This window comes from Micropterus salmoides, unplaced genomic scaffold, assembly GCF_014851395.1.
Source record: "Micropterus salmoides isolate LMB-PRFRI ecotype aquatic unplaced genomic scaffold, ASM1485139v1 Ms_hic_scaffold_22, whole genome shotgun sequence".
Taxonomy (NCBI): domain Eukaryota; kingdom Metazoa; phylum Chordata; class Actinopteri; order Centrarchiformes; family Centrarchidae; genus Micropterus; species Micropterus salmoides.
Window position 1 is genome coordinate 24,619,531 of NW_024041373.1, and position 15,176 is coordinate 24,634,706.

The 15,176-nt window shown below is 41.7% G+C and overlaps 1 protein-coding gene across 6 annotated transcripts in view; it reads right to left on the minus strand.

The window, feature by feature from the left end:
* Window positions 1-15,176, minus strand: part of ehbp1 (EH domain binding protein 1) — a 153,354-nt gene that overhangs the window by 6,579 nt on the left and 131,599 nt on the right. For all 6 annotated transcript variants that reach the window (XM_038736974.1, XM_038736979.1, XM_038736977.1 and 3 more), the window contains 2 exons: window positions 4,413-4,512; window positions 3,305-3,378 (listed from right to left, as the gene is read on the minus strand). In XM_038736974.1, coding sequence (XP_038592902.1) covers window positions 3,305-3,378; window positions 4,413-4,512 — 174 coding nt within the window. The remainder of the gene's footprint in view (window positions 1-3,304; window positions 3,379-4,412; window positions 4,513-15,176) is intronic.

Sequence of the window (15,176 nt, forward strand, 5' to 3'; positions counted from 1 at the left end):
GGCGACATCATCAAAAGTTGCCCATGTGATAGGATTCCACAGTGCACCTAATCAATCAGGGTCTGTATCGCGCCGCCCCGATGTGTTACAAAGCCCAAATAGATTTACAAATGGGAAGTGTGTGTGTGTGTGTGTGTTTGTATCGGGGAGAGGGATAAGCTCCTGCATAGGATTACATATTGATTTTAAACATATAAAAAAGCTTATCATATCAAACCGTAACAGGAAAAACTCTGGGACCCGGCTATGCATAAATCCCTTTTAGATGGCGAGAGGGCGTCCACTTTAAAACACGCACGCACGCACGCACACGAACACAGAGGCTCTCGAAGGGAGCCAAGACGCAGTTTTGTGTGTGCGCATACATAGGTGTGAATCGGTAAGCAGATAAAGAGGGCATAGTGGATCAATTTTGTGGCAGGGAGATGAGAGTGCGGCATACAGATGGCATTTTCCCGTCTGGCATCACACCAAGAAGGTACAAGGAGGTGGTTATCACTGAGCATGCTCATAAACAACATCAACGCCGGGCATCCATGCGTCCCCTAACTGTTTCATTCTGCAACAGCTGCACATTTAATCAAACTCAGAAAACTTTCTGAAGCAGCGTGATGTTGGAGAAACATCGGATTAACACTGTATTATGGTTTGAGGTTACACAATTATTAAATGTATATCGTGTACTTTTCTCTGTTCCTTTTATCCTGACTGTAATGCTCCGAGGCTTTAATGATGTAGGACAGGAAATAGGGCTATGACCTCTCTGGCTTTAATGTAATATTACTCTACATTTCTGTTATTACTGGTTCACCTGCAGTCGATGCATCACTGTACATACCTGTTTGTTAGGATGAACTTCCATTGTTGAGATCAAAACAGCAACTAACATATTTTTCTCTAAATTATCCTCTGTGACTTCTACATGTGTTTGAAATGTGCATTTTATCACTACACCAAAATGACTGCTAAATAAAAAGGAATCTAAGGAAAGTTTAGAAGTTCTTCAGCAGGATATCAGCTCCAGACTGCTCTTTCCACCTCAAAGCACTTTCCTCTTTCTTCCTCTCATCTGCTGCTCTTACGTGTCTGATTGTCATGCAGCTCAAGTCAGCAAAACATAGAACAAAACGTCCTGAGTCAAACGTTTTCTCTCTCTGTTCCGGTCTGCAGCATCGACAGAGACTGGGCCAAGCAGCTAAACCAAGCTGGAAGTTAACTTGCATCCCGCTTCTCTCATCAAAATCTAAAATATTTATTAAACAGACGTACTTCTACATTTATTTCTACGTCAGTGTTAACAAAATGATCTCTGCTGAAACTGGACGACCAATATTTGAATAGCCTATTAAATACTGTTAACATTGTTAGCCAGTTAGTGGTAACACACATTGACCTGGACATGATGTGTGAGCGAACATGATAGGGGACGACTGGGAGGAAGAGATAGAGGGAGAGTGGTGTGTGTGTATCATTGCAGGTATATATTTTTCTCAGCAGGGTGTGTGTGTGTGTGTCAGGGCAGGTGCATCTTAGTGATGTGTGTTTTTTCTTCTCTGCTCGGACTCACAGTGCATCTCCCCGTCTCTCTCTCTCTGTGTCATCGACTGGCCAACCAAATCAGCAATTACTCGCACGCCCGACCATCGCTCAATGGACCTGCCCAAGCACCAAATAAGAGCTGGGGAGATGGCCGCCGAACACGCACACACAGATATACACACAAACACACCTGATGCAGACAAACAGATCCACACACACTCTTCCCAGCAGCTCAGAACTATCTGTGGCTGCTGCAGAAAGGTAGAGCCTGTGAATGTTAAGTGCCTCCCTTAGGGAGGAAAATAAGGCCGGCTGATAAGTTAGTCAGCTGCAAATCCAACAAGTCCACATGAAGGCAGAGAGGAGCGCGGTGACACGACACACACCACCTCGCCTCACACACTATCTCTGCCCTCTCACACACAAACAGGCAGACACATGATACACATCCGATGTATAAAGTAATGTGCACTCAGGAAAACTTGCACACATACTTTAGCTCAGCACAATAAATATCTGAACAAAACACACACACACACACACACACACACACACACACACACACACACACTCACTCACTCACTCATTGATACGAACACACACACGACATATGAACCAGAAAAACTGAAATCCTCCCACGCTGCAGCTCGATAAATATAAATAAATAAAATGGCCAGGCGAAGACAGAGGAAATCAACGCAGGCAGCGTGGCGCCGTCTGCAGCTCCTGCTTGGCTACGCATGTCTACTTCCCCCCTCCTGCCCGTCCCACCTCCTTTAGTGCTAATTACAATTGATTTATTATGGACCAGGTAGCTTATCAGGTGCCCGGTGAAATTACAATGGGTGTCCAAAGGCTGTGAGGAGAAAGAGGGGGGTTGGGGGAGGAGGGTGGCGGTGGTCAATGTCGAATGGCAAAATCAATTAGCATTGATTGGCAAAAGGTTCATTTTGCCAAAGAGGACGCAGTCGAAGGGGATTAAACTTCTCTGGCCCCCTGACAACTTTGATACGACACAATGACTGCTTTGCTGGCTGTGGTATAGTTAACAAGCTTTCAATAATATAACCACTTTTTTTTTTTTTTTTTTTTATACCTCGCAAACCATCCCTCAATGGTGTGGCTAGATTTCAAATCAGACATCGGCCAGTTGGGGTCTAGCTAGGAAACAGATAGCATTGATCAAGTAGCAGGGAGTGAAATCCCTCGCACGCTCGCATCTTAATCCTCATCAAGAAGCTGACGCAGAATTCAAATCACCCTGCTTTACAGCTGGACAAGAAAGACTCATGAAAACAACACAGGAGGAGAAAGACAAGTCACTTTTCTGGAACTCAAACAACAGCTTCTCTTTATTCATACATGGAAAATAAACTTCAACTGTTGCGGTTTTCCTTCTTTAGCAGCCATTTTGGAAGCTACAAAAAAATCATCAGATGTTTTACTTTTAGTAAATGAGACATGACTGGAAAATTAGTGACACTATTGGTCAAGATTTATTTATCAGCCAGCCATTGGGAGAGCAAAATCCACTGCAGCTACATTATGAAAAGTGACTTCCTGACAGATTGTTGGTTATTTGCTTCACGTTTGCTATGAAAAGCAAAATCTAGTAGATTATTCTAAATCCGCAGCACGTTTTGATTAATTTCAGTGGTTAACCAAATGAATCTAATGACACATCTGTACCACCTGATACCTGCAGATGCCATTTTAAATGCAAGGAACCAAGGAGTGTGTGTTTGTGTGTCTGTAAGGGTCTTACCCTCGATGGCCAGCATGGCTCTCAGCTCTCTGTTCAGCAGTTCAAAGCGTCTCTCCAGATCGTGCTCTTTCTCCCTGTGGCAAGTTAGACAAGAGAGGAAAAAAACACACACACAACAAAGTTCATCAATATGTTAATGACTAAATCATTAAGCACTTAAAGAAACCTGCAATAAACATCGATTCGGCTACTCGCCTGAACCTTCTCCGGCTTCGCATTAATCTACTGCACATAACTGATACACATACTGCGCACACACAGCCCTAGGTGAACGTGTGTGCGTGTGCGTGAGGAAAAAAAATGGTAAACTGTAAAGAGAGAAGAGAAAATGCCTAAAAAAACAGGATGACGTGAAGGATGAAGGAAAATGTGACAGACAAAGAAATAAATGTGTATCTATAGACATGCCACAAATGTGTGGGGTCTGTATGTGTGTATGGCTATATGTGGTGTGTGTGTGTGTGTGTGTGCACAGCACAAATTGAATTCTTTCCTCTTTCAGCCATATTAAAAAATGAGCTTATTCTGCCCCTAATAGAATTTGTCCTTCACAGGCGCCTTTTCTCTTCGCCTCCACAAAGAGAGAACAGAAAGGGCTAATAATCAGCCCTTCTGTCAATTGGCCACTTTAAAAGCCTCCCCTTTCCCACGATATAATGTGATTATGAATACTTCAATCTCTCCTCCACTTGCACACTTTGAAATCCCAACAGCCGCAAATGAAGAAAAAAGAAAAAAGGCAGCGTGTGCACCTGTCGCATCTGACCACATACAAAGAGACTAGCGATAGAGTGATGATCGCCACATTTCTATTGATTTCATATCCCGTCCACATGTAAATCAATGAGCGGATAGACAGAAGAGGGGAATGGAGTGGAAGGCGCACTCCCACCCCATGTAGCTTGAATGAGTTTGATCTAATGCTCGAAGAGAAGTGGGATGTTTCCAGGTTTTTAATGCTCCTTAGAGCACAAAAAACAAACATGTGCCAACTAAACTACTTATAGGAAACAGTTTATAGGAGTTAGTCATTAAAATAAAACTGGAAAAGCCCTGTAAAAAAATTTAAAGAGTTACTGGCGACGAGTCAAGCAGTTGAGATACATACAGCAGAGAGAGCTGGTTCTGTCTTCTGATGAGTGCGTTCTTCTTGTTGACCAACATGAACCACTCCTGCATCATGGCCTCCTCTTCCTCCTTGTTGTTGCCTGGAAAAAGCACACAGAAAAACACATGATACACCATTTCAATAATATCACAAGCTGTTCATATGTATTCCTAAGTTGTTTCCTTGAACCCTCTTAAAGCCACAAAGACAGGTATGTTTACGGTACAAAAACATCAGTTACAGAAGACTGAGCCTGACAGATAAAAGGTAATTTTTCTAACATCGTCTGTGTCTGTAAAAAACAAAATTAGAGCGTACAAGCATACATACATGAAAGAGATGATGCACATAAACGACTCAGTTAAGTCTTTTTGCCACTGCAGAGTCAATATGTCCACCTGATATTTATGTGTGTATGTGCAAATACACTGCTTATGTTCCCTGTGTCAACATTCACATACTTCACACCATGTCTTCACAACGTCAATACGGCTTCAACTGGGGCGGGATTAACTCAGCGATTACCGTCGAGCGCCTTTACAGAGTGGATCCTCTCACTGTAGGGCAATACATATCCCACCAATCACTCAGCGGGCCTTCAAAAAAACCACGTCTCTGGTACTCGCCGACACTTAGTGTAATACCTGCTCAACACACGGAGAACTAGCCAGGTTCAGATGCATGGCTAATGTAAGCTTCGCCCACGCCTGGGGCTAAAGCTCTGTGCTGTAACTTTCTTACAGATACAACTGATGCAGGCAAAACACCTTCAAATGTTAGTCACATAACAGCAACATGAACAGCCTCCATGGTGCTGTGTGTTTCACATCAACTGTGCATCTATCGGCTGCCTCAGTGTACTGAAATCAGCTGATCGTGAGGATTTAAACATAATAATATGGACTGTAGTTGATGAGTGAGTTATTTTATGGCAGTTTTAAATCTTAATGTGGTCCGACTGCAAACAATGATCCACCAACATCATTCAAAACAGGTGTGGAACCTGTTATCAGACCTAAATCACTATTTAAATGCAGAGACTGCATTGAGCATGAGATGAGACCTAAATCTAAGTTATTCAAGTTTTCTGGTAATGTTAGATGCTTTTTTACATTCGTAATGCAGGTCAACAGCAGTAAAATAGGCCTATATTTTCAATTATGATCTGTTGACAAACAGAAATACTAGTTTGGTTTCATTAAGACAAAACCTTTGATTACATATATGGATTTACGTAATATATACATAGTTAAAGTGACAGGATTAGGCTTTTAAATGTATTCACATGATTCACTATCGCCCAGTGTTCTCCTATAACTAATTATAGAATATAAACTGTGACAAACATGCGATTGCACGTAATCCAGATTAAGACAAACTTTGAGTAAATCACAGGATTGACAGCAGCTAAATAAGGACAGTACGTACCTGTTAGATATTTACTCTGTAGACACGTGTGTGTTAAACATGTAGATTGTTATAAAATACAATCAAATTCTGTTTGCTTTTGTCTTTATTTTTTTACGACAGAGTTTGTCTTTCTCTCTCTTGTGTCATTTTGTAAATAAACTCTGCTGTGGTCAGTTCACTCAGCACAGTTTATGTCTAGAATTGGGATCCAAGCTTTGTGGCACTGGAGGCCATTTAAACAGCAACAGCAGCCTTAATCTGACACTTAGTACGTCTGTGAAGAGAAGAAATGGATGAAAACAGAGGACGCGAGATGAAAGATCGTCTTAGGGCTTATGTTATTATCTCTCGCTGGTTTTTTTTCTCCCCTTTCTCAAGAGGGAGGTTTAATAGCTGGGAAGCTACGACAGGCATCATAACAGAATTAACACTAAGAAGACATTTCATACCACTTATTTATTAATTGGGGGCTCTCTGAATAATTCGAAAGGCATTAGTGCGCAGTACAGTGGAAGAAAAACATGAGTGCCAAGTTTTGATGTTTAATATTTCTCATTCTTGTCTGGATATATTCCCGAGAGAAATTTTCTTTCATTTATTGTCTTGAAAATGTGGCGTTTGTGCTCCTCCTTTTTGATTCAAACATTAGTGATGTAGAGTTTCAACCTCATTATACTTGTGCTTTTATTGTAAGACTTTGTGGATAAGAGAGTCAGCCAAACTCGTTAAATACACTATAAACTTATGAGCACCTGAATATGATCGCAATCTGTGCATAAAGTGACTGATTCAGCTGCTCAGGAAAGACAAAAACCAAGAGAAATGTGTCGTCTTCAGTCAAACACACACGGCACCGCTCGTTACAGAGGAGAGGGAGTACTGGGCCGCTGCGTCACTGACGACAAAAGGCAGCTGCGTGGATGTGTGCACGGACACCGGTGAGTGTGTGGACATTTGTGATACTCTGAGCCAGCGGATGTATGTAATTTCATTTAGGAGGGTGGAGCGGGGAGCAAGAGAGAGGAAAAAAAAAAGAACGAGCGAATGAAAGAAAGCTTCAGGATTTAGCAGAATCGCGGGCTCGTGGATTACTGTAGTCAACTTTGAAACGGACGACACTCGGAGGGAGGATAAAGCCGGCGCTGACAGGTCATTGTGCTGCCTCGAAGTCAAATAAAACAAGCAAATAATAATGGCAAATATTAAGCTCCTGTGACATTGTGGCGAGGCGGGCTGGAAGACGAGGAGGGATTATAAAGCTATATCCCCCACCGCTACCCAGCCAGCAGCTACCAGCCAACCACCAGCCGCATTTCATGAAAGGAGGGGAGGAGGAGGGAGGGAGAGAAAGGAAAGGAAGAAAGGAAAGTGAGAAAAGCAAGGAGGTCAGAGGAAAGGTAAGGGAGGTTGGATAAAGGAGAGGAAAGGGTAGAAGGAAGGACAACAGGAGAGATGAGGGAGGGTTGGACTGAGGAGAAAATAATGAACATGGAAGCGAAATGGGAAGATTGGAGGAGGGAGGGAGTAAAGGTGGGAATAAGTAAAAGCAGGTGAGTGATTTGAAAAGCTGGAAAAGAAAGGAGGGGAAGGAGGGATGTAGGGAGGACGGGTGGCGCAGGAGGCTTGACAGCTGCTCAGCATCCTCCTCCCTTCACCCAACCTCTCCAGAGCTAAACTCTGACCTCCAGATACTCTTAAAGAGACGGAGGTGTGTCTGCATTTCCCCCCCCGACTAAATAGACTCACATTTACTGGGTCTACTCTAAATATAAGACACATCTTACAGAGGACAACTGCAAAGAGGAGAACCTGCTCACGAGATTTGGGAGAACGTTAAAAAAAAAAAAACATATCGGTATGGTAAACATTTTTTTTATTGTATTCAATAATGACACAGACTGCTATGTAAGGACTGCAACAAACAATTATATACAAAATATTTTTAATTGCTTATTTGTCTTTTATTTAGACTGTAAAATGTCACAACATAAATTTTCCAAGCACAAAGGGGCATTTTTAAATTGCGTGTTTTGTCCAAAACCCAAATATATATTTCAATTACAAGCTGATAATCCTTACGTTTGTGAAACTGGAACCAGAGCATGTTTGCCATTTTTGTTGTTTTTTATTTTTGTTGCATTATCACAACTGTTTTCTGTCTAACCCAACAACTTATTAATTATTATAGCACTAATGTTTACATGACATAATCACCTCATTAGCTTAACTGCATCATGTCACTGAAAGTACAGAAAGTTAGCAGGAAAATTAGGCAACACACAGTGAAAATAGTTAAAAGCAATGGCTGTTACAGTTTTATATATGTAGAAGATTACTGAAGAGCTGTACTCTGGTGCGCGATACATAAATTAAGGCTCTCATGCAGCATTGAGGATTTGATTCCCACTGGGGGAACCGTTTCCTAAAAATGTATCCACTAGCTGTAAAGTAATGAGCGCGTCCACCAAATGGCATATGTTAAGAGTGACAACAACAGAGGAAAAAAATGGTGAACGTTGTGTTGTATGAAGACAAATGGTGTAAATATCCCTGGCAAGCGCCACTGACACTGTGTCTGTGAATCCAGCCTTGGCTCTGACAAGCTGTGGATCCATGCTGGCTCTCAGGGGGCCATCTTGGATCAAAGCATCTGGCCGGTTTGGCAGGTTGCATTCTGGGTCTTGCTGCTTGCCTTACACGCCATTTCTCAGTGCTCAACACAGAGCAGGGCAGAGCAGAAACAGGCCAAAATCTACTGAGACTGAAACAGTATGTTTGGCACCGGTACAATGTTTGATCAGGACATCAAAGGATTAGTGAAATATGTCTGATGGAGATACACAGGGTTTCCCTACCTACAGTAAACTTTATCATCATTAATATCATGTTTGGTGTTACCTCAGCTATCAATGTGGCTGCGATGATGAGAAACACACAAGATACAATCAACTCAGATACACAAACACACAGTCAAGATACAACTGATACACACATCCCGACAACCCCTCTATCTGATTGCCTGTCTTCTCTTGTTTCACTCTCACTGTCTCTCACACGCACACACAAACACAACCGGGATATAATGACACGAGCTGCTGTGTGTGGAGGTGGTTAGCAAGGTGTTGGTGTCTTTTTGTATGCATTCATATGAGAGAGAGAGAGAGAGAGAGAGGAATAAAAGAAAGAAACAGAGAGGGGGAAAGATGGGGTGAAAAGAGCCTCTATAGCCAAATAAGATTAAGATATCTATCTCGGCCACTGTTTCATTCAGTGTAGATAGGAAAAATGAAACCCACCCTTAGGTGGTAAATACATGCTGCTGCTGGTGGCCTGTGCTGGTTTTTAATTAACTGTGTAATGCTGCTATGCATGCAAGGAGTAGTTTTAGCGAGTAAATACTGACTGATTTGACTATTTTCAATGATCTATTTTCATTTGCCAAGATGCACGATGGTGCCAGGCATACCACCAGCAATAAGATGTTTTATTTGTATATTTTGGAACCGTTTCATTTATCGTATTTTACACAGGAGTTTATAAGGAATCTGGGAATCTGTAGAGCAGGTAGAGAGCCTCAATTTATGTAAAGTTTAATTCTAAAACTACAAGTTCGATCGTCTCTTGGTTCATCCATCCACAAAGCGTTCACACTCGACTGTTGCATGGTGACTAAAGCAGCCACCAATAGGTGCACTGTCACATTTAGGCTGCAATTAATGATCATTTTTATAATCCATTTGCTGTCTATGAAATGTGAGAAAGTGTTGACATTTCCCAGGGCAAGACGTCTCAAGTCAAAAAACCTAAAAGGTAATCAATTTACAATTACGTCAAACTAACTTATAGTTTGTCAATTCATTTTCTGTCGTTCAACTAATCAATAAATTGACAAATTGCTTCAGCTGCGAGCAGCAAGGGTCAATACTTTGACCTTCCAACTATGGGACAGCTATTCGACCATTACACCATCGGGCCACTTACGAACTACATGTATTTGTTTAAACATTATGAAAAACGGTAACTGGACAAGCAGGAAAGCCTACATTCATCTTCACCAGAGAAACAACTTCTCTCTGTGCCTTGAAGGAGGGAGCCAGAAAGAGAAAAAACATTAAAAGCTGTGATCACAGCACGTTCATCTCATTTCTTATCCCACCATTTTGCCATTTAATCCAATAGCCGCTAATCCAATTTGTCTATCGGACATGTAAAAAGGCCGAGTTGAGGAGGAGAAAGGAGGAGAGGAGGAGGAGGAGGGAAAGGGAGGAGATAGAGCAGAACTTCTCTTCTGTGTCCAAGTCACTTTCTGAATTGCGGTTTATTTAGGGACGAGACGCACTTGTGCCTCTGCCATCGGTCTCTCCATCCGACCGTCAAGCCCGTCTGATATCAGCGGGGATCACAGAAGATGAAAGCCAAAGACGCATGAAAGGAAATGAGAAGAGAAGGAATAAAAAGAACAGGATGAACATTGTTTCCTGTGATTAGGTAAGGGCTCGTTAAAAGGCTGTCACTGCAGCGATGTGAATATGTATGACAGGGGCTGGCCTAATCAGAGAGGTCTGTGGCGCGGACTGGAGGGGGTGAATTGTGTGTAAGTAGCCTACTGAAGGTTTGATTTAATTAATGTGAGTAGAGGAGTTTCTTTAAAGGAAGGAGACACAGAGAGACAGAGTGTAGGGTGTAACCAAGAAAAATGATAATTTAAATCCTGCAGTTTCATTCATGCTGGAGGAGAATTTCATTTCTTGGCCAAATTTTAAGTAAATCTAATCATCAGATTTGACAGCTTCCTCCCTTCTCTCTCTCTCTTTCTTTTCTTTGCCTTTCTGTCAATGTCACACTCACAAAAATCACATATTTTAAAGTTGAGCCTCAATTTACAGAGTGCAACAGTTCCTGCAATTCCCAACTCAGCAGCCTTATAACACTTGTGATATGTGTAAGAATCAACAACCCCCCCGCCACCAAAACCCCCGATCTTCTCAACATTATACATGATTTCTCCTGCTCTCTCCATTTCTATTCTGCTCTCTACTGGAGTGCTGCTGAGGGCTATTTTTTCCAGGGAGGCTTGTACGAGGCCTTTTTAGTCGCGCTCAATGGCACAATGGTCCCAGCGTATAGAGCAGATTCCTGCTTTATTGAACCTGTGCATAATGTCTGGTGAATGGAACACATTAACCGATTCACATTCACCCCCCACCCACCCCCATACCTGATAGAAAAAGGAGAAAACTAAAATAAGAAAAAGAAAGAGAAAACAAAAAAAACCTCCTCTCACACCGAGGCACAATGACTGCCTTTTCCACCGGTGTCATTTGTCAACCACTGCTTGCTTTACAACTTACAAAAGAGGAGGAGGTCTTCGGGAGAGAGCAAGGGAAGCAGGAGTGGGAGTGTTTTGGGGGCAGAGGGATGAATTCAGTCTTTCCCATAATCATAAGTGGGGCTGCATAATTATTTGTTTCTAATTAGACCATGTATTAATGGCGGATGTCCATCTTTCAGTCAGTATGATAAAAAGAAACATGCCCGACGTGCGGAGCAGCTGAATTAATTATGTGTGATCTTGTGTAATGATTTTAGTTTCTATAATCAATAATCGCAGGAAACAGCATGGGTCGAATACTCCAATATTGAAGTAGAATGCAGATATAATATGCCACGTCTAATAAAAAACCAAGACCAGTCAAGGTTTGAAATTAACACCTAATGAGGTATAACTGGTTAATCAAACAAGTGTAACATTTGTCCTGAATTTAAAAAAAAGGCTCCCTTGCCACAGAGGTCAATAATAATGATAGGAAACCAGTTAGGTTGTTGTTTTTTCTAAAATTTAGTCCATGCTGGCCACAGTTAAACTGATCACATGTCAGTCAAAGCACAGTTGCACCTCAATATCTGCAAAATGTCCTTCTGTCGCTACATATCCCTGATGGCTAATGGTAATGATGACACACCATAAACATTACTAATCTCTAGGTATGAAACAGTTACCGGTTTAATTATAAACCACAGTGAAATTCCCGACGGTTAGTGTTACCGTTTCAGATTTTAATTATCATTAAAACTGTGTTCATATAATTGTGCTTTGATAAACTCACGATAAGTATTGTCCAGCATCAACCAAATTTTTTTTTTTTCAGCCTAGTCTTCAGAGGACCAAGTCTGAAATGTGGTTGTATTTTGGAAACTTGATCGAAGAAAATCGTTGCATAAGGGGGCAACACCTTCCACCACTTTATAGTGAATGCTAGGTAAGTTAGCTTTTTAGCTCAATGTATGATGTGGGGACTTCTGTCTGTCTAATAGCTTGTGAACTGAAGATTTCAGTGTTGCCCACTCGTAAAACACAACACGATGTTCTGCTGCTGTATGCATCGATGGTCTGCAGACTCTGTTCGCCCACTGCACATGATAACATGTCACGTCAGTTTGTGTCTTAGGGAAAGTCAGGGTGGATGGCAGGCGTAGTTAGGTTTAGGCATCAGGTGCACTTTGGTTAAGGTTAAATATCAAATGTCCCGTCTTGTGCTTCAAGTTCAATTGTTAACTTTTTCAATATTTAACCAAGACTACTCCTTAACTATAACCAAGTGTTGTGAGTGCCCACATGTTTTGACCACAGGAACTATACCCAGGAACCAGAGGGACCAGGTTCTAAATGTAGTTCTAGGGTCTTTATTATACCCCCCAAAAAGTCCCTGCTCAGGGGGTAGTACTTTCCAAATGTTCTGGTACTTGCCTTGCAGTGAAATTCTGAATGGGCGAGTAGAGGCTACTGGCTTTAACTGTAGAATGTCAGGTGATTTTCTACTACTTCTCCGCTCTTTTCCACTGTTTACAAACCAATAAATCACAATCAACAGTCAGATAGCCACACAAGTCTCGCCGATGTCAGCCTGAGATCATAAGTTGGCATTAAATGTAGCTCGTAAATAGCAGCCAGCGTGCAGCGGTGTGTTTACAGCGAACAGCTGATGGAGTTACACTAAATACTGGGTCCAGAGTTGTTGTTTTAAGTTTAAGCTGAAGTCGGTCTCCTCCTTTCCAAAACAAGCGGAACAGCTGATTACAGCAGGTGATAAAGCTCATTAAACATCGTTCCTCTGGATGCTCAGGTGACACAGACACGATGCTGCCAGCTGAGCTGCAGCTCTTCTTGGAAATGTTTTAATAACCTCCCAAACTGTTGCGATTTTATTTTTGTATTGCTTTCTCTGTGCTGGGGTTATTTTAAGAACTTGATGGCTTTATCCAGTTTGTTATTACGTGTCTCTTCATTATACTCCCGCACAAAAAAACACAGCCTATAGTTTTTCATTATGTTCCAGTCAAACCTGATTTTCATTTATAAATTTTGCTCATGGATAGTGGTTACAAATAATGCCTGTGCATCGTTTTGCACAACGTATAGGCCTACAGCGTACATCAGCTGGTTAATTTGCCTAATCTTCGCAGGTCTTTAGACCACGGTGGAACCTTTTAGTTCCTTGAAAAGAGATCTGGGGACTTAAAATTCGGCAGTACTTTTGGTCGAAAAGTGGCTAAAGATAAAAAAAAAAGTTAATGCTTCATTTGCTAAGAGCGGATATTGCAGGAAAACTAATGAAAGGTTAATAGATGTTTTGCACATACATTCATTAAAAACATTTCCTCATTATGTTAATAAAACTGTTAAGAGTTTCTCTCAACACATTAGTAGCATATAATATTAAAGAGACAGCTTTGTACAAAAGTAAATTTCAGGTGAAGACCGATAATCCTGATTGGTCCTTGTAACATCTTGCAAAAGTATGCTGCCCTGATCATGGGCTCTGCTTCTAGGGGAGATGAACTATGGACGGTAGTAAGTAGGATTGCCAAAGCCTTTTTTAATGAGCAGGAGAGTGTACATACGCAGCATCTATCAAGTCACTGTTTGAACATTTGTGTTCAGAGACTATGTTAAACACAGATGGTAGGTTTGTCCTGCTAATATGTTTCCCTCCTCTCATCCTCCTCTCTCTTAAAACACGCACGCCTCCTTGCTCTCCCCTGCCAGCCCTCCTATGTATACAGAAACACACACACACACACACACCCTTGGGCAAACAGGTCTGACCCCGGAGCTAACAGCAGCCCAACCTCCAGACACGTCTCATTCCTTCACCTTAGAGGTTAAGAAGAGATGGGGACTCAGGCAAACAGAGTTCACATAATAGACTCGCTCTAGATAAAATGTTTATATTTGGGCTCTTCACTTTGTACACATAAGGGTGAAGAGTGTATATGCGTAAGAAAGTCATTTATGCAGCTTTATGTCCTCTTTAGCTCTCTCCTCTTTCAACTGTCTCTATATTTTAAATGTCTGTTTATGAGTTAAACTCAAGTATTTGATTTTTTTTATTGACTATTAAGTAAAAGGGACTAAAACGGGGCAAAACAAATGTAATTTCTGGAGTAGTTTTCTGTTTTTCCTACCACAACCAGCCAAGCTGTGACAATCACATGAATACAATCCTCCCCCTCCTCTGCTCAACCGCCACATATCCTCTTCTCCCCCCCTCCTCTCCCTCACCCCACTCCATCAAATTGTGTTCTTGCTACAAATCAATAAACATTATCAGAGAGTGGCAGACTATGGGCTGGTGGAGGCAGCCTCTGTCTGTTAAAGCCCAGACCGCCCTGTCTCTATCAAGGCTTGGACGAGAAGGCCAAGAGTAAAAAGAAAGACACACACACACACACACACACACACACACACACGAAATGTAAACAACATAAATCTAAAAACACACGCAAACAAAAATACACGTAACAGGGAGTCATAGCAAACATAATATGAAAACTTTACAGATAGACAGAGCCACAAATACACACAAGACATGCTCAATGATCAAGTCTTTGATGCACGTACAGTCCATTTTCTCACATCCATACATACAGAAACAGTCAGTAGGAAACAATCAAGATGAGTAGACTGGAAAAGAAAAGAACAGCAGTGAAGCATTGAGGTGTTTAATAATAATCAGTCCAGCACAGGCTGTTTTGCCACTCAACGTCAATAAGAAATTAAAAGGAAAAAAAGCCCAGTCTATAACAGTGACTTTAAACACTCCCTAACCCATTAGGTTGCTGTCTCACCACTCTATGCTTGTCAGCTCGCTTTAGCGTCAGAAGTCCTCGCTCTCTCCAACAAGAACCATTTAACTGAGCTCTAAATAAGATGATTTTCAACCTGTCCCCACTTAGCTTGGGGCTGGAAAAGGAAAACCAGAGGACCTGCCATACACCATTTCTCAATTACCTTTCTCATTATTGTCATCCGTGTTCATTACTAATATTATCATCCTCTCTTTTCTGTTGCAC